This window comes from Camelina sativa, chromosome 12 (assembly GCF_030686135.1).
Source record: "Camelina sativa cultivar CO46 ecotype springtype chromosome 12, ASM3068613v1".
Taxonomy (NCBI): Eukaryota; Viridiplantae; Streptophyta; class Magnoliopsida; order Brassicales; family Brassicaceae; genus Camelina; species Camelina sativa.
Genome location: NC_141891.1, coordinates 20,251,633 through 20,271,457, shown reverse-complemented (window position 1 = coordinate 20,271,457; position 19,825 = coordinate 20,251,633). Strand labels below are relative to the sequence as shown.

At 36.7% G+C, this 19,825-nt stretch overlaps 5 protein-coding genes and 1 long non-coding RNA gene across 7 annotated transcripts; 3 read left to right on the top strand and 3 right to left on the bottom strand.

The window, feature by feature from the left end:
• Positions 1–11: 11 nt before the first annotated feature.
• LOC104732271 (long-chain-fatty-acid--[acyl-carrier-protein] ligase AEE15, chloroplastic) lies at positions 12–6,291 on the bottom strand. The gene is made up of 18 exons (XM_010451809.3): positions 5,782–6,291; positions 5,328–5,513; positions 4,621–4,735; positions 4,108–4,195; positions 3,422–3,630; positions 3,241–3,350; positions 2,954–3,103; positions 2,709–2,776; positions 2,278–2,383; positions 2,021–2,179; positions 1,867–1,920; positions 1,708–1,788; positions 1,293–1,430; positions 870–1,029; positions 688–767; positions 492–607; positions 368–425; positions 12–268 (listed from the first exon to the last, which is right to left on the bottom strand). The coding sequence occupies exons 1-18, from the start codon at positions 6,037–6,039 to the stop codon at positions 176–178; spliced, it is 2,229 nt and encodes a 742-aa protein (XP_010450111.1). The 5' UTR covers positions 6,040–6,291; the 3' UTR covers positions 12–175.
• Positions 6,292–6,543: 252 nt separating this feature from the next.
• Positions 6,544–8,595, bottom strand: LOC104732270 (putative glucan endo-1,3-beta-glucosidase A6). Its single transcript, XM_010451808.3, has 3 exons — positions 8,360–8,595; positions 6,854–8,209; positions 6,544–6,728 (listed from the first exon to the last, which is right to left on the bottom strand). The coding sequence occupies exons 1-3, from the start codon at positions 8,403–8,405 to the stop codon at positions 6,691–6,693; spliced, it is 1,440 nt and encodes a 479-aa protein (XP_010450110.2). The 5' UTR covers positions 8,406–8,595; the 3' UTR covers positions 6,544–6,690.
• A 1,079-nt stretch (positions 8,596–9,674) lies between these two features.
• Positions 9,675–11,232, top strand: LOC104733674 (uncharacterized protein At4g14100). Its single transcript, XM_087479343.1, has 3 exons — positions 9,675–10,080; positions 10,685–10,841; positions 10,936–11,232. Exons 1-3 carry the CDS (start codon positions 9,775–9,777, stop codon positions 11,091–11,093), a joined length of 621 nt encoding a protein of 206 aa, XP_087335469.1. The 5' UTR covers positions 9,675–9,774; the 3' UTR covers positions 11,094–11,232.
• Positions 11,233–11,271: 39 nt separating this feature from the next.
• On the bottom strand, positions 11,272–12,894 carry LOC104732269 (UDP-glycosyltransferase 75C1). The gene has a single exon (XM_010451807.3). It carries the CDS (start codon positions 12,722–12,724, stop codon positions 11,360–11,362), a length of 1,365 nt encoding a protein of 454 aa, XP_010450109.1. The 5' UTR covers positions 12,725–12,894; the 3' UTR covers positions 11,272–11,359.
• A 1,695-nt stretch (positions 12,895–14,589) lies between these two features.
• On the top strand, positions 14,590–15,289 carry LOC147930799 (uncharacterized). Its single transcript, XR_015575089.1, has 2 exons — positions 14,590–14,804; positions 14,917–15,289. It is a non-coding gene; the product is annotated as an uncharacterized LOC147930799 (long non-coding RNA).
• Positions 15,290–17,500: 2,211 nt separating this feature from the next.
• LOC104732267 (F-box/LRR-repeat protein At4g14103-like) lies at positions 17,501–19,798 on the top strand. Of its 2 annotated transcripts, XM_010451805.3 has the most exons (4): positions 17,501–17,816; positions 17,908–18,835; positions 18,964–19,104; positions 19,178–19,798. In XM_010451805.3, exons 2-4 carry the CDS (start codon positions 17,921–17,923, stop codon positions 19,526–19,528), a joined length of 1,407 nt encoding a protein of 468 aa, XP_010450107.1. In that variant the 5' UTR covers positions 17,501–17,816; positions 17,908–17,920; the 3' UTR covers positions 19,529–19,798. The 2 variants fall into 2 exon arrangements, with proteins under 2 accessions (XP_010450107.1, XP_087335468.1); XM_087479342.1 differs by lacking the exon at positions 19,178–19,798 and having other exon boundaries at positions 17,680–17,816; positions 18,964–19,110.
• The last annotated feature ends 27 nt before the right edge of the window (positions 19,799–19,825 follow it).

The following is a 19,825-nucleotide window of genomic DNA, read 5'->3' as shown; positions in this document are numbered from 1 at the left end:
TAATATCCAAATTATTTAAACTTCAATATATGAATTGAAATAATAAAAAAAACTTGGAAACAACATTTAATTTTACAAGCTGCAAAATGTTCAGCTAATAATTTTTTTAAATATTTTTTTTTGCTAATTAAGTTCAGCTAATATTAACAACATGAACAAGACTAATAGAGATGTCTTAAGTGTAGAGTTGATCAATCTCATCTTTGTATTTAGCCACGACCTTGTCCCGTCTAACCTTCATAGTTGGTGTCATTAAGCCGTTGTCTATCTGCAACATTGTAATAAAACAGTTTTCTTCATTAGGTTTTTGATATTTTCGGATCCTGAATAAGCCAAAAATAAGAGAGGAATGGTTATGTATAGTTACCGTGAAGGGCTCGTCGATGATCAAGACCGGTCCGACTTGAAACGAACACTCTGAGGTCCTGTAACATTGTTTAAACATAGTAAATATAAGCTCTAATTTTAAAAGTTTATAAAGTATTTATTACCATTCCCTCAGTTCTTGGTAGATCAAGCTCTTTAGTTTTTCTTTGGATATATCAGGATCTACTCTTTGCGCTTCCTCTTTGTTTGGGATAACGATGGCTCCAAGGCGGCGTCGATCCTGTAAAGGAGAAGTCAATTTGAATAACCAATACTAAGATTTGTCATGTTTGTAACAGTCTTAAAAGATGATTCAAGCACCTGCCCAATAACAAGGATTTGTTCAATCAAACTGCTTCTCATGGCAGCTTCTTCAATTTCCAATGGTTCCACGTTTTCACCTATAGCGACGATGATGTTATCAATATCCGGACCAATTTCTCTTGTCTAATCGATTTTGGGTTCATTTATGCATTTGAACATGTTTGTGACTTGGCTTATACCTGTGGATAGTACAATTGTGTCCTTGGCACGACCTTCAAGAACAATGACACCTCCACAGCGGCGACTCCGCCCTATTGAGTGATGAGGAGCGATCCAACCTGTATCTCCTGTATTGAACCATCCGCTCTCATTTAGAACTTGCTTTGTGGTCAATGGATTCTGAAGCACACACAACCAGAAATATGAGTTAAACCAAATTTAATCTTTAATGCAAAAAAACATATTGATGCTTGATGAGTCAACAAACATAAATGTGAGGAGACCATAAAGTTAGAAGAAAAATACGCATTATTTCAGAGCCAAGTAAGCCAATATATATATATATATATATATGCTTATTAGTAAACTATTCAGAAGAAACTCAAAACTTGTGTTTCTGTCACCATTTTTTACAACTTCGTAAGTTATTTATGGAACATTACCTTATAATAACCCTTCATAACCTGTGGACCTCTGACTTTGATAATGCCTTTTGTACCAGGAGGAAGTACATCATTAGTCTCAGGATCTACAATTTTGAATTCTGTACCATGCATTGGATGCCCAGCTGAGCCAAGAACCTTTAACAACAACAAAAAAAAAAAGAGAAACGAAATACTGTAATAAGTCGTCGAAAAAGGCAAACGATGGATCAATGAACTGACAGTTATATATTAAGACGAAAAAATTTCGAAGGAAACAAAAACAAAGTTGTGTTCTATTATTTCTGTTTTCGGTTGATATGGAAGCTCAGTGGGGAAAGAGATAAATTTGACTAGCTTGTGAAGTTGAGTTTAATACTTCTACAACATTAATTTTCTCAAAACAAATAAGGATATGGAAGCAGGAACGACTTACATTATAGCTAAGCGTCCGTGCACATACAACCGGCGAGGTTTCTGTCAAACCATAACCATTTTGTAGAGTCACCCCGATGGCCTGCATAATTTTGGAACTAAGTCGTTTAGATATTGAAACTTTCAATGCCAAACAAAGAGAAATTATAGATGGCTTAACCTCAAAAAACTTGTCAACATGAATGGGTAAACTACCACCTCCGCTAATACCAGCCTGTGGAAACCAAAATCATATCAGTATTTCACTATAAATACAAATCTAACAAAAAAAAAAAAAAAAAAAAAAAAAATAGGAAATAGAATTTGTGTACTACCTTCGATATTCCAATAGACGCATGTATTTTCTTGTAGATAAGCATTTTGGCCAACATATGTAATGGCCACAATAAGGCAGCGACTACTCTTGCAAACAACCAATCCACCAAAGCAACAATATACATTGGAGGCTTTTGCTCTTTCGTCAGACACGTACCCTGTAAAACAGACCAAAGACCATATCAAAACTTCAGGAACCACACAGAGGGAGAAGCAGAATGAAATCTTAAAACAAACTATGCAGGCTATCATGAACCTCATATATCCTTTTCATCTCCATATATGCCATACTGACTTTGATCAATGTAAGTGCTAGAAATTTACGGGCAGCAGAACTTGAAGAAATTTGCTTTTGAATCCCACTGAAGAGCTCAAAGAGGAAACAAAGAAAAGAGTGAAAAAAACTTGTTTAAAAACCAACACATAATGAAAATTCTGAGTAGTTAATGAGTAACAAAATGGACTATTTTTCATAAATATGGAACGATTGAGCAGAACACCCATTAGGAGTGTGCTTCACCAGGCTTGCCCAGAAACAAGATTAACTAAAAGTCTCTTAGCTGTGAGAGATGGATTTATGACTTATTGAAACAAATTCATACAGAACTTCAGTATTAACTATTTATAGAGTCCATCATCAACAGAATATGAATATTGTGCAAACTTTTAACTCGAATAATGACAAACCTGTAAAGTGTCTCATATACCAACGGAACGGAGACAATATAGTTTGGTTGATACCGCTTTAGATCATCCTGTACCAAAAGAAAACAAAATAAAATTGAACTAGAGCCAAAAGGTGCAACCGTTAAGAAAAAAATTAAGGTGATTGATCTCGGAATGTTAGTGAAGTATCATGCAAACACAAACTCAATATAAGTACAATGATTGCAAAAGATACTGACTTAACAAAATCGGATGATGAGAATAACCTTTAAGTATCTTATAGACGTATACATTTGCTCAATGCCACAGGTGAATATGAAGTATTCACAAGCACGTTCATAGGCATGCCATGATGGCAGCATGCTTAGAAATTTATCGCCAGCTTGAGCAGGTACATATTTGGATAAATGTTTTATCTGGAAAGTGTTTAAAACATTGCAAAACTATTATTTCCAGAAAGTACACAAGGAAATTTTGATGACAGAAACCACCAAAAACGGTTGCAAAAAAAGTATCTTGTTGGCACGACAAAAAAAAAAGTATCTTGTTGAACCTGCTGTAAGAGATTCCGATGTGTAAGCATAACGCCTTTCGGATTTCCCGTGGTACCACTGGTATACATAATTGCGGCTACATCATCCGAATTGATGAAATTATAGTTCCCTGCAGTCATCAGTTTGTTAGCATTAGGAGATTCTTCTTTTAAGGCCTTGGAGAAAAACATAGTAACGTACTGGTATCATTAGATCCTGATGATTTCGCACGACTCTCCTGTCCTAGGCTTTTAATATCTGCATAACTGTAAACTGGAACCTGCAACCCCTGTGTGACCAATGATGATTTCTCACCCCAGAGAAGTATCAAAAATCTCAGAGATGCCTTGGAAGTAAATGTCTCAGCAATGCGGTTGAAAAACTCAGGATTATCCACAACGAGGGCTACACTGCAATACAGATCACTTGAAATTCTTGATCTCTGTATTGCAAACAAATATGGCATACATAGTTGAAGAGACACAAGTATACGGAGGTACGAAAGATCTGCTTTCTCATCCAAGAATCTTTTACAATTTTACATGAGAGTGATGGAATAAGATAAATATGAATTCAAGAAGATGTTTAATTAGAACTACACTTAATCACAAAATTCCTGAACAGGCACCAAAACTGTCAATCATTACAAAAACCATGCATACTGCTCCTAGACTCAACAGCATCAATACATGCATCTGAAGACAGAGAACTAAAACTGATTCATTATAACCAAATACACAAGATGATGAAACAAACGGTACAAAAATGAGGTCAGTATACAGTGACAAAAATCCATATTGTACTTATATAAAAGCCAACTAATTACTTTTCAATAATAGGTATGCTAATTATGTCAAAAAAACCCAAAAAAGAAAGTGTTGGCGCACCTTTCAGAATGACGGTATATCTGCAGTAACTCTTCAACAGAGGACCTAGATCCTCTGACAACATTGACTGCTCCTGTGGCCATTATACCTGGCATAAAGTAATAAACAGACATAAAGATACAAATAACTGTGGATAGAAATGAAAGAGCAGTGCATATTAGAACTATTGCACCAAGAAGCGCAGTTAAAATAGCTAAGCATAAACAGAAGCCCTACAGCTTGAACTTCTGCCCGTCTAGAACATCTATAGAACAGAGAGGAAGGATGGTGATTGGATGTGTGACCAACTAGAAACTTAGAAGGAAGAAACAAAAAAAGAGCAGAAACATCTCAAACGTAGCTCGACAGATTTTTGTTTAATAGTTAATATGTAAGGCAAGGCAAGCACAGCTTGGTGATGCAAATATTAATGAAATCATCCCCCTAATGCTTTACGCTATTCTTGTTGATAAATGAGTAGCAGACTGGTTTCCACACTTTATTCTAGTGTGTTCCAAATCATTAACCACATACCTTGATCTGAAACAAGCCATCTGCAGGAGTTATCAGCAAAAAGTCCAATCTTCTCATTTGCTTTCATTCCAACAACTCTTAAGCCCTCGGCAAAGTCCAAAATATCTTGTTCCAGCTAAAAGTTAAGTAAGCAAGATGAAGGCTTCAGTTTTTAATAAATAATTAATATCTGAATCGCTGGAAATTTCAAATTCTCCACCTCTCTCACAAAAAGACAGTATAATGAATTTGCAATAACCATGGGAAGACTAACTGAAATAATATTGGTTCTAGGATCTTAAAACAGAACTCCACCAATGGGAATGCCCAACTACAAGCATTAGAAAAGCATCCATTAATTCTTCAAAAAAATCCAGAATTGGGATCATCATCAGGAACTGAAAAAGCATGTGAACTAGCTACTCTTCCCTCACCAGTCACCACCATCATCTTAACAATCTACTAAGAATTGATTTTGCTATATCCTCACACTCGGTAGGCAACATATTTTGTTTAATAGTACCAAAAACTGGATGATATCTAGGAACACACTAGAATATTTTTATGTTATTTAAAGTAACTGGACCCTGCTTGTCTTAATAAATATAGCTACTAAATAAAAGAAAAAGTGCTGGGGTGGGGTGGGGTGGAAAATTAAAGGACTGGTCTCTCCTTTTTTGCTTCTTTGCAACAATATTGATGAAAATAAGCATTAATAAGGAACCTACCTGTTTGTAGGTCAGTTTCAAAGGAGGGTCATGATAAGGATCAACCAACGCAACTCTATCACCATACTTTTCTGCAGATGATCTCCAAATATCCGGAACAGCCTTCCATTCATTAGAACGCAAAGCAGCATCTCCGGACAATGACAAGCTTTCAATGACTGGGGAAGACGTCCTCACTTCTTTTTCCTGAATCGTACATATCAAAAATATTCAAATCCGAGGCATTGTTTCATCTAGAGGACAGTTGGGGACTTGACTTGGGACCCATTGAATCCACAAAAAAAGCTACAAACTTTGCATTGAACATGAACAAAAAAAAGATACAATTTTAGAACTTTTCTAAACCAATAGGAATGATCTCAAAGTTGAAGAGAGTGAAAAGTTTTTTTATTCAATTCCAAAAACCCAAAAGAAGAGAATAAAATTGTAAAGATAACACAAAAGCTGAACTCGCCTTGGACTCGCAGTGAATCCTAAATCGCCGGAACGAGGGAACTCGAACACCCTCGTGACCCAAGATCAATCTGAACCCAAAATCATGAAATTGACGAGAAGAAGAAGAAGAAGAAGAGGCGTAAGAAAGAAGCGTCGAAGGACCCAAAGAGGTCGACGCCATCATCGAGGCAGACGCAATGAAGAAGGAATAATCAGGTTTCAGATGAAGTTGCATTTGCAGATAAGATGAAGACGGGGACCTCAATAAAAAGGACATGGAACTGAGAGATAGTGAGATCTCGAAGCTAATAAGATACAAAGTGACCCAACCATGTCCTTGTCATCACTGGACACACTGGTAATGACTCGATCCTTTAAGACCATGGCTTTTTTCCAACGGACGAGATTTTTATTAATTTTATTGTATTTTCTTCCAAAATTTAATTTTATTTGGTGTATTTGTTTTTATTTTATTTGCTCGCCGTTACGTTGTATGAAAACTTTGGTGTATTTAGTGCAATGCAATCACATGTATTATATGCGACATTATTTTAATTCTTAATGAATTGTTTGGTGATGATCGTGAATCCAAATCCAACCACGTTATTTTACATTCATTCTTTTCGCTAATTTGATTTTTGTATATCGTGTTTTTACGTTACAGTCAAAGGTTCTGGATTACTTGCAGCTTTATAGTAAAGTAACGATACAGACATGTGAATGTTTTAATTTGTTAACCTAGAGAAATGTAATAATCATTATCTTTGTAAGGAAAAAAAAAAAAAAAAAAAAGACTACCATATATATATTAATTATTTTGATTTTTGTTTTTTCTCAACATCGCGAAACATGAAGCAGAAAAGGAACAATAAAGATAAAGAACAATATAAGTAATCCAGCTTTAATCAGTCTTCTTCCTCCTCAATCCTCACAGTGTAACGCTCGGAAACTTGCAACGATCATTGCCTGTATACAAAAAAGAGTTCCATAAAATACCCTTACTCTGTCAGATGAACCATGAGTTCCGTGACTATACAAAAAAGGTTATAGTGGTCTAATATTGGAAAAGAAGAAAGAATGGGCTTATTAACCAGGGTTGGTCGTGGTTTCATGAGCTAGTCCATTGAAGTAACATCGAACGTTTTGGTTGCGGAACTGAGCCCAGTACGAACTAATCGCGTAGCTTGCGTGCCAATAAACTGAGACCGGTTCGTAACATTCTCTTCCCGGAGCCAAAGCCGCGCAAGTGGTGTTGCTTCTGCCACAAGCAGTTCCCAAAGTTTCTTCAAGCTCAGCCTCGTTAGCTCCTTCGACCGGTACGCACCACACTTGGCCTTTGTATGGAACGTTGTTCGTCGGTTTAGGCAACGGGTTGAAACCGGTTAAGGGTCTTTGACCGGTGAAATCTATGTCGTAGATTGGTTGACCGTCGGGATGCATGATTCCCCAATGTCTCTGTGTTCCCGAACCGGGTTTTTGGTTTTCGTTGAACAGAGAAAAAACAAATGTCGGTATTGGTAAACCGGGTCTTGATGGCGTACCGATTGGTGGACTTGCGGTCATCTTCTTGATCAGATTCCGGTTATATGTAGCCGCGTTGAAAATGTTGGCTCCGGTTTCGTCAATGTCACCGAAATTAGGCCAACCGGTTTCGGAGATCGCGAGACGGATGTGTGGGTAACCGAGCTTGCTCATTGCGAAGAGAACCGAATCCAACATTTGGTCTAAAAGATTACGGTAAACCAAACCGGTTTGAGGGTCGGTATAAGTGGAGTTCCCTTGGAACAGAGCATAATCCAAACTAGTGTTCATGGGGTTTCTTGACCAGCGGAAGTAAGGATGAACATTAATGAAGAAGTACGAGTTTGTTCCGTTGAGAAACTTCAGCAACGGTAATATCACCGGTCCGGCGATTTCTTCCCGGAATGTTCCGTTAGAAGGAGGAAACGACGAACGTAGAGAATCCATGGCGAGAGGTGTCCCGACTTTGATGTTGTGAATCCCACGAAATCTGAGAGAGTTCACGATTTTGCGCATCGCGGGTACAAGATTGGCCGAGATGTTCCCGTAGTTGTAGTTGAGGACTTCGTTCCCGACGAGGACAAAGCGGATTTGTGTTTGTGGATAGAAAGGGAGGATATTGGTTCTGACCCATTCGTCAGCTGTGGTTTGGTTGGAGCTGATAGAGGTGATTTGGTGGTTAGGGACGGTTATGGTGACGTAGAGATTGGTTCGAGAGAGGAGTGTGAGACTCTCTGGATCAGCGTCGTAGAGCTTGACATGACCAGCTTTGATAGATTTGATGAAGTTGATGGATTGGTATGGAGATGGGAGGTTGTTTCCTTGTCTTCCGTAGTTGATACCAATCTTGCTGGCTAAATCTAGCATTGTTTTCCTTTGAAAGTAGTACTTGTGCCTTTGGAACCTAAGCGCGGAGCAACATGAACCTGTCAAACAGAGCAAATCATGTTCAATATGGGAGATTACATATTTTTTTTTTGTAAATCAAGATTACATATTGATTATGTAAACATGATGCATTTTTATTAAACTTATTGAGTTGAAAACGTTATGCATAAACGGAGAAGATAAGTTACCAGAAAAGACAAGGAGGGTGAAGAGGAAGAAAGCAAGAAGAGTCATGTCTTTGCGTTTGGTTTGCAATGTATTGGTGATGATCAGATTGTGATTTTTAAGATGGAATGGGTGTGGAATTGGTGATGTGGTGTTTATAAGTAGGAGTATGGTGTAGGTTTATTAAGTCATGCAAGAAAAGCTTTTTTTTTTTGGACTTCTGATTTCTTTTGAAACTCTCATAGTTCTTTTGTGCTATGGTTTTAAAAAGATTGTTGGTTGGATGGTTCAAATTGAACCAATAACTATTTCCCCAAAATACACTAGGTAATAACCCATGATTTTGCACGGAGTAAAAATTTTGTTTGAGTTATTACATTTATAAATATATTTATTTAGTATAACATTTAAACTTATATTGGTTTGAATTCATCAAGTTTATGAAATTTTAAAGTAATTGTTTCACCATAAATTTTAGATTGAAATGATGGCGGATCTGGATAGAATGTGAACAAAAATAGTGATTATTAGATTTTTATCAAAATCTTGAACTATCAAAGCAGGTAAAAATTGTAAAAAACTAAAATTACATGAACCCAATAATTTAAATAAAATTGTTAATCCCGTCAAACCCGTCTGCTAAGCCATTCCGCAACGGGTTTAAATATTTTGAGCCGTAAAATGTCTTTGTATCCGCCTTGCTTGAATTTGTGAGATCCGCATGGGTTACACATGTATTTCAATAAATCATTTTTCTAATATATAAAATATATTTAAAGCTTAAACTTAATTAATATTAATAAGTTTATGTGATAAAGTTTTTAACAATAACACATTTGTTTTTAAAAAAAAACACAATGGTAAGTAGTTGTAAATAATAAATCTAAATAAGGCTAAATAGCTAAATGTGTCTCGAGTTCTCTGGCGGCGACACATCAGCTTTTTTCAAGAGTGTGCTTTTCTATTAATATATAGAGGATATGTAGTTGTCAAAATTGAGAATGTTATAGATATCCCGATTGTAGATTGATGATCTTTGAGTTGAGAAAACACATCAATAATGATCTTTGAGTTGAGAAAACTAATGAACTTAGGATTTAGTGGTTAGGGTGGATAAATTCCTCAACAATTTAGTCCATTCTATTTTTGGGACGAACAACAAATCACCGCACACCAACTCTATTTGTATCAACAAGTGATTCATAGTTAATCTGCGGTTTTAATATGCACCACTCCAAACATAATTTGTGAACAGTAAATAAAAAACTCTGTAATCTACCCAACGGATTTGTTAGCCTCAGCCGAAATAACAATTAGGATCCTTCCTTAATTTACATTGGATAAAAATTAGAGTATTTAAATATAAAGCATATACTGTAGTAGTATTAAATAAAAACGAGAAGTTGTCGTCGGCAGTAACAACCAAAACCTGAGACAGATGGCTTTTAGACGACCACTGATACTAATCGTCATCTTCATCGTTTTAACCGCCGGCGTTGAAATCGCCACCGCCGATGAGCCGGTACCGACGCCATGGCCACACCAGTTCCACGCGTTAATGTTTATGAATTACTCCGGCGATCTCTCGATGATTGACCTTTGGTACGACTGGAGCAACGGTCGTAATTTCAATATCATCCAGGAGCAGCTCGGTGGCATTACCTACGACCTTGAATGGAACAACGGTACATCCTTTGTCTACACGCTCGACGAATCAAAATCTTGCCGCTCAGCTCAGCTCGAGGTTTGTATTTTTTTTTTTTTTTTTTTTTTTTGTTTAAATAAATACTCAGAATACCTTCTGGCTGTAGAATAGGAACAAATTCAAATTTGGGCGACAAATTTACCGATTTGGTCAATTTTGTTTTTGATTTGTGTGATTTTGCTGGGAAAATGAGAGAGTTAGAAAGCCAGAGATTGTTCCAATTAGAAGCAACAAAGGACCTCAGTTATAATGTCTGATTAGGATACGCATTGAGAGGTTTGAGTTTTTCATTTTGAGTAGGAAACTGAAATCTCCTGAGAGCAGTAGCATGTAGCGTGTAATTATGATTTTGCCAATACTCTTTGTGCTTGGTATTTATTATAAGCCCTCTCATCTTATCTGAAGTCTGGTGACTGTGATAATACTCTGCAAAATCCTTAACCAAGATCAGGAGATTAGGTTGGTTTACAAGAGGACTTTGGTTGAGTAGAAAGAAACCTGTAGGATCAGGGGATGAGGGTGCTGCGTGACTTTCCATATATACGAAGACTTGGTTGTTTTGTTTTGATAATAGTCGAGTCTGTAATGGTTTTTGTAAAATAGTAACTTGCTGAATAGGCTTGGAATTTTATGATGTCATAAGGTTGGAATCCTGCGACCAAACTGGCTAGATGGAGCCAAGTATCTAGGCCAAAAAAATGTGAGTGGGTTTCTCTGCAATGTATGGGAGAAAGTAGACTTTATATGGTACTATGAGGATGTTGAAACCAAGAGACCCGTGCAATGGATCTTCTATACAGGTGATATCGCCTTGCCATTCTCTACTTAGCATGAAACCTCGGTTTTATTTTCTACGCAAAAATTCATCTTAAATGAGTGGAAATTTTGTTGCAGGGAGGGAGGCTCATCTAATGACATTTGAGGTTGGTGCGGTCTTAGAGGATGAGAAATGGCAGGCGCCTGTTTATTGTTTCAACAAAGAGAAGAAGGGTTTATCTACGAAGGGAGCTTTGAGAGAATTTAGAGGATACAGAGAAAAGGCTGCTATGTAATTTTAATTAACGAGACCTTTTTCTTTCTTTCTAGAGGATCAATCAGGAAGAGCGCAAGAGTGAATAAATAAATCATCGACGGAGGAGACCTTAGAGTCTGTAAAAGCCTTATAAATCAGAAAGATTATTATGTTCCGCATTGCTTTGTCTATGATACGAGTAAGTTGGGTCGGGTTCATAGTTCATACAACTTTGTTGATGTCTTTTAAAGCAAACTTAACAATTAGTACCACGATTCACGAACCTTTTAAGGCAAACTTAACAACTTAAAACCCATACTCTTCCACAAAACCCTTAAGATTCAAGTCCGACGGTCCACCTTCAACAGCCGCATCAACAGCCAGCTTCATCCACTTCGCCGCACTCTCTCTCATCTCCTCCGCCTCTTCGCTCTCACTCATCACCCTCTCCAAACACCGTCTCACCTCCTCCCCATCCACGTGTCCATCCTCCCCTACCTTCACCTTCACTCCGATCCTCCACGCATCCTCCACAAGCTTCGACGTCGTACACTGATCAGCAAACTGCGGAAACGCAACCACAGGAACACCACTCTCTAAACTCTCCAACGTCGAGTTCCAACCGCAGTGAGTCACAAAACACCCCATCGAACGATGCGCTAAAACCGCCGTCTGAGAACACCAATCCACCACCAAGCCTCGCTCAACTCCTCTGATCAGTTCAAGAAACCGATTCTTGTCTTGTGGATTTTTCTCCCTCACGATCCATAGAAACGGTCGGTTTGTGGCTAACACGCCGTGAGTGAGCGCCTCCATGTGTTTCTCCGGCAAATCTTCGGCATGAGTTCCCAATGAAACGTAAACCACGGACTTATCGAGCTTCGAGTCTAGCCATTTCGTGTAATCCTCGTCGGAAGATTTGAAAAGATCGGCTTTACCGTCGGAGGAGGAGGAAACTAAAGGTCCTATTGGAATCATTCTGAGTTTCTCAACGGAGGTTAAGGCATCGTGCTCCAATGCAGAGAAAGTGTTCACAAGAATCTTAGGGTTTGGTTCCGGCTCGAGAGCTTCGATGTGTTCTTTTAGTGTCACAAGAGCCGATGGTAATGCCTTCGACGGTTGAAGAAACGACGGGAGGTCTCCAGTGGTGATCAGTGGCAGTTTCGGTAGTTTTATCGGATCAGTGTCGAAGAGGTGTTTGTAAGAGGTGTTGAAGTAGTAGTAGTAGATGTCTAGTACAGTGGCTGGTTCGATCCAGAGAAGTGTAGTCGGGAGGTGAAACTTACGCGCTACCGTGGCAGCCCAAGGGACGAGAACAGAGTAGATTACGCCGGTGATAGGCTCTGTATTGGCGTCAAGATTGACTCTGATAATGTCGCTGAGGCCGTTCGAACCGCAGCGTTTGAGTTCGGACATGTAGATCTTCTGGTCTTTGGAGGACTTAACACCGTCGTCGAATCCATCAGTGAACCAGGCGAAGGACAAGCCTTTTGTGGAAGGTGGCTCGCCCATACGACGGTGAGCTGAGATGGCAGTGGAGTATGTTACGGTTGCACCGTGGTGGATGAGACGGTTGGCTAGTTGGAGTGCCGGGTTTATGTGACCTTGCGCCGGGAAAGTTACAAGCAAGTAGTGAGGATAACGAGGACAACCATTACCGGAAGTAGCCATTTTAGTGTTTTGAGGATGTTCAAGTTTGAAGTAAACATGGAACACACTAAAGCTTATATAAATAGCTAAAAAATTTACACCTAAAATATAAATAGAACTAGGTAAAAAAATGTGCCATGCCACTACAAGAAAACATGCAGTTTGAGACTACAGTTTATGACTCTTTTTTTGGTCACAAATAATTGTAACGTTTTTGGGACGAATTTATAACTAATAGAAGACTACATAAACAATGGTTGCAAAACAGTCCCAAAATTACTACAAACAGTTGTAGTCTCCAAATCGTCTCATATTTGTGACTATTATAAGACTATTATAAGACTATATCATTGTAATCCTAAAATAATCGTAAATTGTGACGAATTAGAGACGCTTTTTATGGTCGGGAGTTTCAGTCACAAAAGTAGTCCCAAATTTGCTACTTATTTGTGACTTTAGGTATTTTCTTTATATCAATTTTTTACTCATTAATTTAAGAAATATTTTTTATAATTCTACGAGTGATTGCCGAATCATATATTTTTTCTTTTTCTTTTTGGAGGCTTTAATTTTTTTTTGTTTGTCTCACAAAATAGTGTCGCAAAACGGTCACATTTTGAGACTATTTTGTTAATTATTTGTGACTATTTTGTGATTACTTTGCTACTAACACCTGAGATTGTGACGAATTTGCTTCTTTTTACTAACTTCTAATAATTGTTTATGTATATTCAACAATAAAGAATTATAAAATTTGTGAATGTATTTATTTCTACATTGGTATGAATCACTCTAGACAATGAATCATCATTATATCAAAAAGAAATATAATTTCAAATGTTTAGGAAAAAATATTTGCAACTTACATAACATGTATAAGTATTACATGTGATTTCTATATCTTGTTTGTGATTGTTTTGTAATTTCTAACTTTACTTACTATATCAAGTTTTTACTTATTACACTCATAGATAGTAGTTATAATTCTTAATATGAGTGCTTGTAAAATCATTTGCAAAATTTTGTGGCCCTTAAACTTAAAATTTGATATGTATAAGTTTGTGATTCATAGAATAAGGTCACAAAACAGTTACACTTTGCGACTATTGTACTAATACGGTCACATATTTGCGACTAGTTTGCCACCACTTTGCTACTAACACATGAGATTGTGACGAATTTGCTACTTTTTACCAAGGCCTAACGAATTTATTTATATATTCAACAATAAAGAATTGTAAAATATGTTAAGTTATTTGTTTCTACATAGATATGAACTATTTTAGACACTCAATCATTCTAATACCCAAAACACTTTAATTTCCAATGTTTAGAAAATATATTTGCAACTTACATATATAACATGTATAAGTGTTACATGTGATTTTTATGTAATATTTGTGATTTTTATGTAATTTCTAATTACATTGAGAATTCTAATCTGAGTTGTAAAATCATTTGTAAATCTTTGTGGCCCTTCAACTTAAAATTTTATATGTATAATAAGTTTGGACTATAAGTGCTTTTGAATGCTTGTTACCAATTTTTGCTAGTCATTTTTTATTTTAATCATAATTATAAAACTCGAATAATGTAACTCTTATATATATATATATATATATATTAAAAACAGAAATCCATCACTTTAAAAAAAACCAAAATGTTTTCTTTATAAATCTAATTGAAATCTAATAGATCAAAATTTAAATCTAAATCAATTCTAATACTTTATAAATCCATACCCCCAATATCTAAATTATAACATAAAATGAAATCAAATTACCAAAATTTATCAAAGAAAAAAGGGGAAAATTTCTCATTGGCTATTCTTAAATGGCAAAGATTGTCATTAGTTTATTATCCACCATTGATGAAGTCAATCCAACGGACAGAAATCATCTTCTTTTCTCCTTCCCTTCTACTCATCGTGTCTTTCCCTTTCTTTCTAAAGAAAATCAATTTTTGTTTTCTCTCTTTTCCTCATCTTCTCTCTTTGTCGCCTTCTCCTCTGAAGATACCAAAGGAGCAGAGTTAAACGTGGTTTCTATACCGGCCGTCGGATCTAATACAGCAACCGCGTCAGTGTAGACGGTGGAAACAAGTTTGTCTCTTTTTCTCTCTCCGTTCTTAATCTGTTTCTGAACCCATCGTTGCTGAGAATAGATCTGGAGAAATTCTATGTGTTTTAATTATTTATTTGATTTGTACTTTAGGTCTCAACCACAGATCTGAAGAATCAGTGTCAACAACGACTTCAGAGGTGTTGAATCTGAAGACCCTATTGTCAACGACGACGTCAGAGGTGGTGGATCTGAAGATCCCAGTGTCAACGATGTCGGAGATGATGGTGGTTGCTCGCACCGTTTACCACCACCACTACATTTCGAATCTTCTGCCAGTTCACCATCAATACATCTCGATTTCTGCACAGTCGCATCTCTGGCACTCCGGTCGCCGCCACCGTTTTGTTCTCCGTCGCTGTAATAATACATCTCCGGCAGTTGCCAATCTATAGATATAGTTATATAGATATATTGTATATATATAATGAATTTACGAAAGAAATAAAAACTACTTTTAATTTCATTTTCTTGTATAAATTTTTATATTTTTTTTTTTACTTTTTTTTATGTAGTTTGTCGCAAAAGGGTCAGGAATATATGACTACATATTGATCTTAATGTAGTCGCAAATTTAAGACATAAAATGAGGTCACATAGTGGTCAGTATTTTGTGACTATATCGGGACCAATAAATTTTGCGACCAAATTTTAACGACTATTCAAAACAGTCACAAAATAGTCATATATAGTGCATTTGCGACCATTTTAGGACGATTTTTGGAGTCCCAAACAGCTTGTTTTCTTGTAGTGTGCACATGCAAATTTTATGTTATACAATTGCATATAGACACAAAATTGTATATATTGAGGGCTTTGAACAAAATAATAATAATGATGAGGGCCAAAACATAATATTGACGTAATACAAGATGTGGACTAAGACGATAAGACCATCTACATTCATCAACACTTAAGTGGATGTCTTTAATTTAAAATGATATCAAAATTTTAAGTAAGACATTCCCATTTTGGGATGTTTAGTGTCTCTAGGTTATTGAATGAAGGTAACAACAAGGTTCGAATTCGAACCTTAACCTCAACTATAAACAATTTACTATCTAATTACTCATCAGTCATCATTTCACCGAAAAAACAATACATGTGGTCTCATTAAATTACTAAAAATTACTAAAAACAATACATGTGCTTCCTTTGCCTTACACGACCCTCCCCTTACCGTATGGCCGGGCCTGCTGCTGAAGTTAAATCATTGAGAACACAAAGCATCAGAACAATAACAATACACTGTCTTGTCTGTAACAGTACACTGTTTGTCTGTGTCTTGCAAGATTGGTGGATGAGAGAAGTATTGTGACGACCGATGAGTAATGGCGACAAGTAGAAAAATTTGGCTCAGTCTGTTTATCACTTCTCACCCTCCACACCAAACTATAATGGTGTAATCACATATCTGATTAGATCATATCATTGATTGGATTTTTGTATGTTTGTTATCCCTTATTATAATTCAATTATCTTGAAATGTTTTACTTTAAAAATACATTTTTGTGTATGTTGATAATTTAACGTAGAGACAAATTAAGCTTTTGATATTTTACAAACTGTAAGCACTTAAACATATATAATTGAATAAAATAAATAAATAGAGTAAACAACTAAGCACATCATTTGCATATCTTAGAGAATGTTAGCAGCCCATTGTTAATTTTGAAATTAATACTACAATTAATGGGCAAAAGGGGTGTGGTTTTCCCAAGCCACACCAAAAGTTGCTATTATAACATGGTTGGCTGTACTTAATAGATAACAATTTACTATAACATGGAAGTGATGGAACCAACGATATGATTTATCTTGTGTGTGTTTTTTTTTTTGTGTCAAAATCGATAGAAATTGTCACTATACCATGCATTAGGACCAGCTTATGACAGTCATCTCGGGTTTAAGGCTAGAGCCACATCCTATGCTTCTATTAAGGTATGCACTTCAAGCTACTTTTAATTTGTTGATATGATGATGGAGCTGGTGGAGTTACGTGAAGACTAGTTCATTCGGAGGCTTTGCAGTTGGTGTTATTGACTGATTATAAACAGAGATAGAGTAGCTCAGTAGCATATCATTATCCAGGGTGATCAATCATTTGGAGTTTGCTAGAGCTTGTTGGCTCTTTTCTTAGGAAAAAATGAGTTTGGATAAGAAGTGAGCTAGAAAGCTCGCAGGCTCAATCTTGTTTTACACATCCGGTAAACAAAACAAAGATCAGTAAATTATTTTCGATGGTTATTATTAGCAAGAGGCGACACGTTGCTTACACGTGTTGTTCAATTTTCAATCCTTATCTTAGTTTATCGCATATTGGACCTTGTACTTCAAATTTGCCCATTGTGGGCTTTAATATAAAGTTGAGTTGACAACAAAACATATAATCCCTCCGTTTTTTATTACTTGTCATTCTAGAGATAAATTTTTGTTTTCCAATATTTGTCGTTTTAGATTTTCAATGCAAATGTTTGGTAAAAATTTCAATTCTATCCAACTTTATTAATGTTTTGACCAATAAAAAAATTAGAAAATATATTAAAAAGGGATAAAACAGAGAATTTAATAGTTTTCTTCTTAAACGACAAGTAATATAAAACGGAGGGAGTATAAACAAAAAACCAACTAAGCGAGACAAACCGGAACATTCAGTTAGTTTGACTAATGTTATATCGATGAAAACAAAAGAACTTGGGAAACATTCAGTTACCAGTGGTGTTAAGTGTTAACGATGAGTTTGATGATCTCTGGTTGACTTGGTTTGATTTCAAATAATGTTTTTGTAAAAGGGTCTGATTAGATATATATTATCTAGTGAAGTTCAAAATATCTTACACTAAAATCTTACAAAAGATCATGTTTACACTTGACAAGACACTAAAGAAACTCACTCTTTCTTCTTCACTCTTCTACAAATACGATCGCCAAAAACCCTAAAACTTCTACAACAGTTGAGTGATTTTGGTGGTGGGCTATGCTTTAATCTCCAAGTAAGTTTCAATATCCATCTTATGCTCTTCTTTTATCTCCAAAGTATGTTTCTTTGATTCTTAGCTTCTCTCTTTTATTTGTTGTCTTTAGGTTCTTGAAAAAGATGGATCGTAGAGATTTAATCAGTAGTTTACCAGAGGCCATTAATTGCCATATCCTGTCCTTCCTTCCCACTAAAGAAGCTGCTTCCACATCGGTTCTTTCTAAAAAATGGCGGTATCTCTTTGCTTTTGTCCCTAATCTTGATTTGGATGACTCTGTTTATCTGAATCCTAGGAATAAGTTGGACATTTCCACAAGTTTTATGGATTTTGTGGATAGAGTGTTGGCATTGCAAGGCAATTCTCCTCTACACAAGTTCTCTCTAAAGGTCAGAGACGGTGTTGATCCAGTCCGTATCACTTCTTGGATACACAACGTGTTGGGACGCGGTGTATCCCATCTTGATCTACACCTGGATCTTGAATCGGAGTTTCTGCTTCCTTCAGAGGTATACCTGAGCAAGACACTGGTTAGGCTGAAGCTATATTTTGGGCTATATCCCTCCTTTGATGCTGAAGATGTTCATCTCCCAAAGCTTAAGACACTTCATATTGAGTCAGTCCATTTTGAAAAGCATGGTGTGGGGCTTACCAAGCTTCTCTCTGGTTGTCACATACTTGAGGATTTAGTTCTGGATGATATATCTTGGTTCATATGGGACTTCGCCTCGGTGTCTTCCCCAACTCTCAAGAGAGTAACGTTTTGCTGGCAAGAGCGGGATGAGTTTCCAAAGAGTGTGTCTTTTGATACTCCGAATCTTGTCTACTTGAAGATTACTGACACGGTTGCAGGCAAGTATCCAAAAGTGAACTTTGATTCGCTTGTTGAAGCCCATATCGATATTTGCTTGTTGGAGCCCATATTGATAGATTACCATGAAGGTTATGGGGAGAATGATATGGTTGGCAATGCAACAGATTTTATAATGCGATTACGCAATGTCAAGACTCTTTATCTATCTCCCAACACTCTTCAGGTTTGTTCCCATCTTTCTTTTAGTCCTTTTACAAATTTATGCTACTACTTAGAAGAACATTGCTTAAGTGTCCTAGTTGGTGATTGCAATTGAGTGATGATAATCAACTTGTTATGGTTTTGTTTCAGGTGCTTACTTACAGTTGTGATGCAATACCGCTCTTCAACAACCTGAGTCAATTAACCATTGAGAGTGATCCCACAGTAGGATGGCAGTCATTGCCGGGCTTGCTCAAGAATTCTCCAAATCTTGAAACTCTTATCTTTAAAGTATGAAGCAAACCCTTGAAAAGCATTTGTTGACTCATTTTTCAAAGTTTGAGAATATTTCACTATGTTTCAGGGCCTCATCCACAAAGCCACGGATAGCTGTGGAGATGTGTGCTTGTGCAAACCTCATGAGGAGGGAGAGGAGATTCGCAGTTGCTTATCATCAAGTCCGGTGAAGGTTATAAAGATACGGGACTTTGGTGCATTTAATGATGACATGGAGAAGCAGATCAAGTATTTCTTGGAGACAATGCCGAATCTTGAAAAGATGATTTTCTACTACAAACCACCACGTTTTGAAGATTTTATTGAAGTTGCAGGCGGACTTAAGAGGCTATTTTCTAAAGTAGCTTCATCCAAGTGCGCTCTCCGACTAATCTTGTCACAGAGAGTACCTTTACCGATTAGAAGCCTAACCTCTTAACCTCAGAGATAATTAACAAAGCTTTTGGAGGACCCTTGCTTGCAGTCGCTAACGTGAAGCTTCTCTTGTTTCTCTGCCTACCTTTGTGTTAAAGACATGTTAACTTCATATTTTGTTTGTTTCAGTTCGTTTGTTATGTAAACTGATCATGTAGGAGTATCCTAGCTTGTAATCGCTAAAATGATCACAATGTTATCTTTAGTTTTTGTTTGTTTCAGTTCTTTGTTGCGTAAACAGATTTGTTTGTTTCAGCTCGTTTTGTTGCGTAAACTAATCTTGTAGGAGTAATTGGTCATA

Coding starts and splice junctions, on each gene's coding strand:
- LOC104732271 (XM_010451809.3), bottom strand. CDS start 6,039: ATGTCCTTTTTATTGAGGTCCCCGTCTTCATCTTATCTGCAAATGCAA. Junction 1,030..1,292: donor TTATGAAGGGTTATTATAAG/GTAATGTTCCAT, acceptor TGTGTGCTTCAG/AATCCATTGACCACAAAGCA. Junction 768..869: donor CACAATTGTACTATCCACAG/GTATAAGCCAAG, acceptor TCGTCGCTATAG/GTGAAAACGTGGAACCATTG.
- LOC104732270 (XM_010451808.3), bottom strand. CDS start 8,405: ATGACTCTTCTTGCTTTCTTCCTCTTCACCCTCCTTGTCTTTTCTG. Junction 8,210..8,359: donor CACCCTCCTTGTCTTTTCTG/GTAACTTATCTT, acceptor TCTGTTTGACAG/GTTCATGTTGCTCCGCGCTT. Junction 6,729..6,853: donor TGAAACCACGACCAACCCTG/GTTAATAAGCCC, acceptor TTTTGTATACAG/GCAATGATCGTTGCAAGTTT.
- LOC104733674 (XM_087479343.1), top strand. CDS start 9,775: ATGGCTTTTAGACGACCACTGATACTAATCGTCATCTTCATCGTTTTA. Junction 10,081..10,684: donor GCCGCTCAGCTCAGCTCGAG/GTTTGTATTTTT, acceptor TGATGTCATAAG/GTTGGAATCCTGCGACCAAA. Junction 10,842..10,935: donor GCAATGGATCTTCTATACAG/GTGATATCGCCT, acceptor ATTTTGTTGCAG/GGAGGGAGGCTCATCTAATG.
- LOC104732269 (XM_010451807.3), bottom strand. CDS start 12,724: ATGGCTACTTCCGGTAATGGTTGTCCTCGTTATCCTCACTACTTGCTT.
- LOC104732267 (XM_010451805.3), top strand. CDS start 17,921: ATGGATCGTAGAGATTTAATCAGTAGTTTACCAGAGGCCATTAATTGC. Junction 18,836..18,963: donor TATCTCCCAACACTCTTCAG/GTTTGTTCCCAT, acceptor GTTTTGTTTCAG/GTGCTTACTTACAGTTGTGA. Junction 19,105..19,177: donor TTGAAACTCTTATCTTTAAA/GTATGAAGCAAA, acceptor ACTATGTTTCAG/GGCCTCATCCACAAAGCCAC.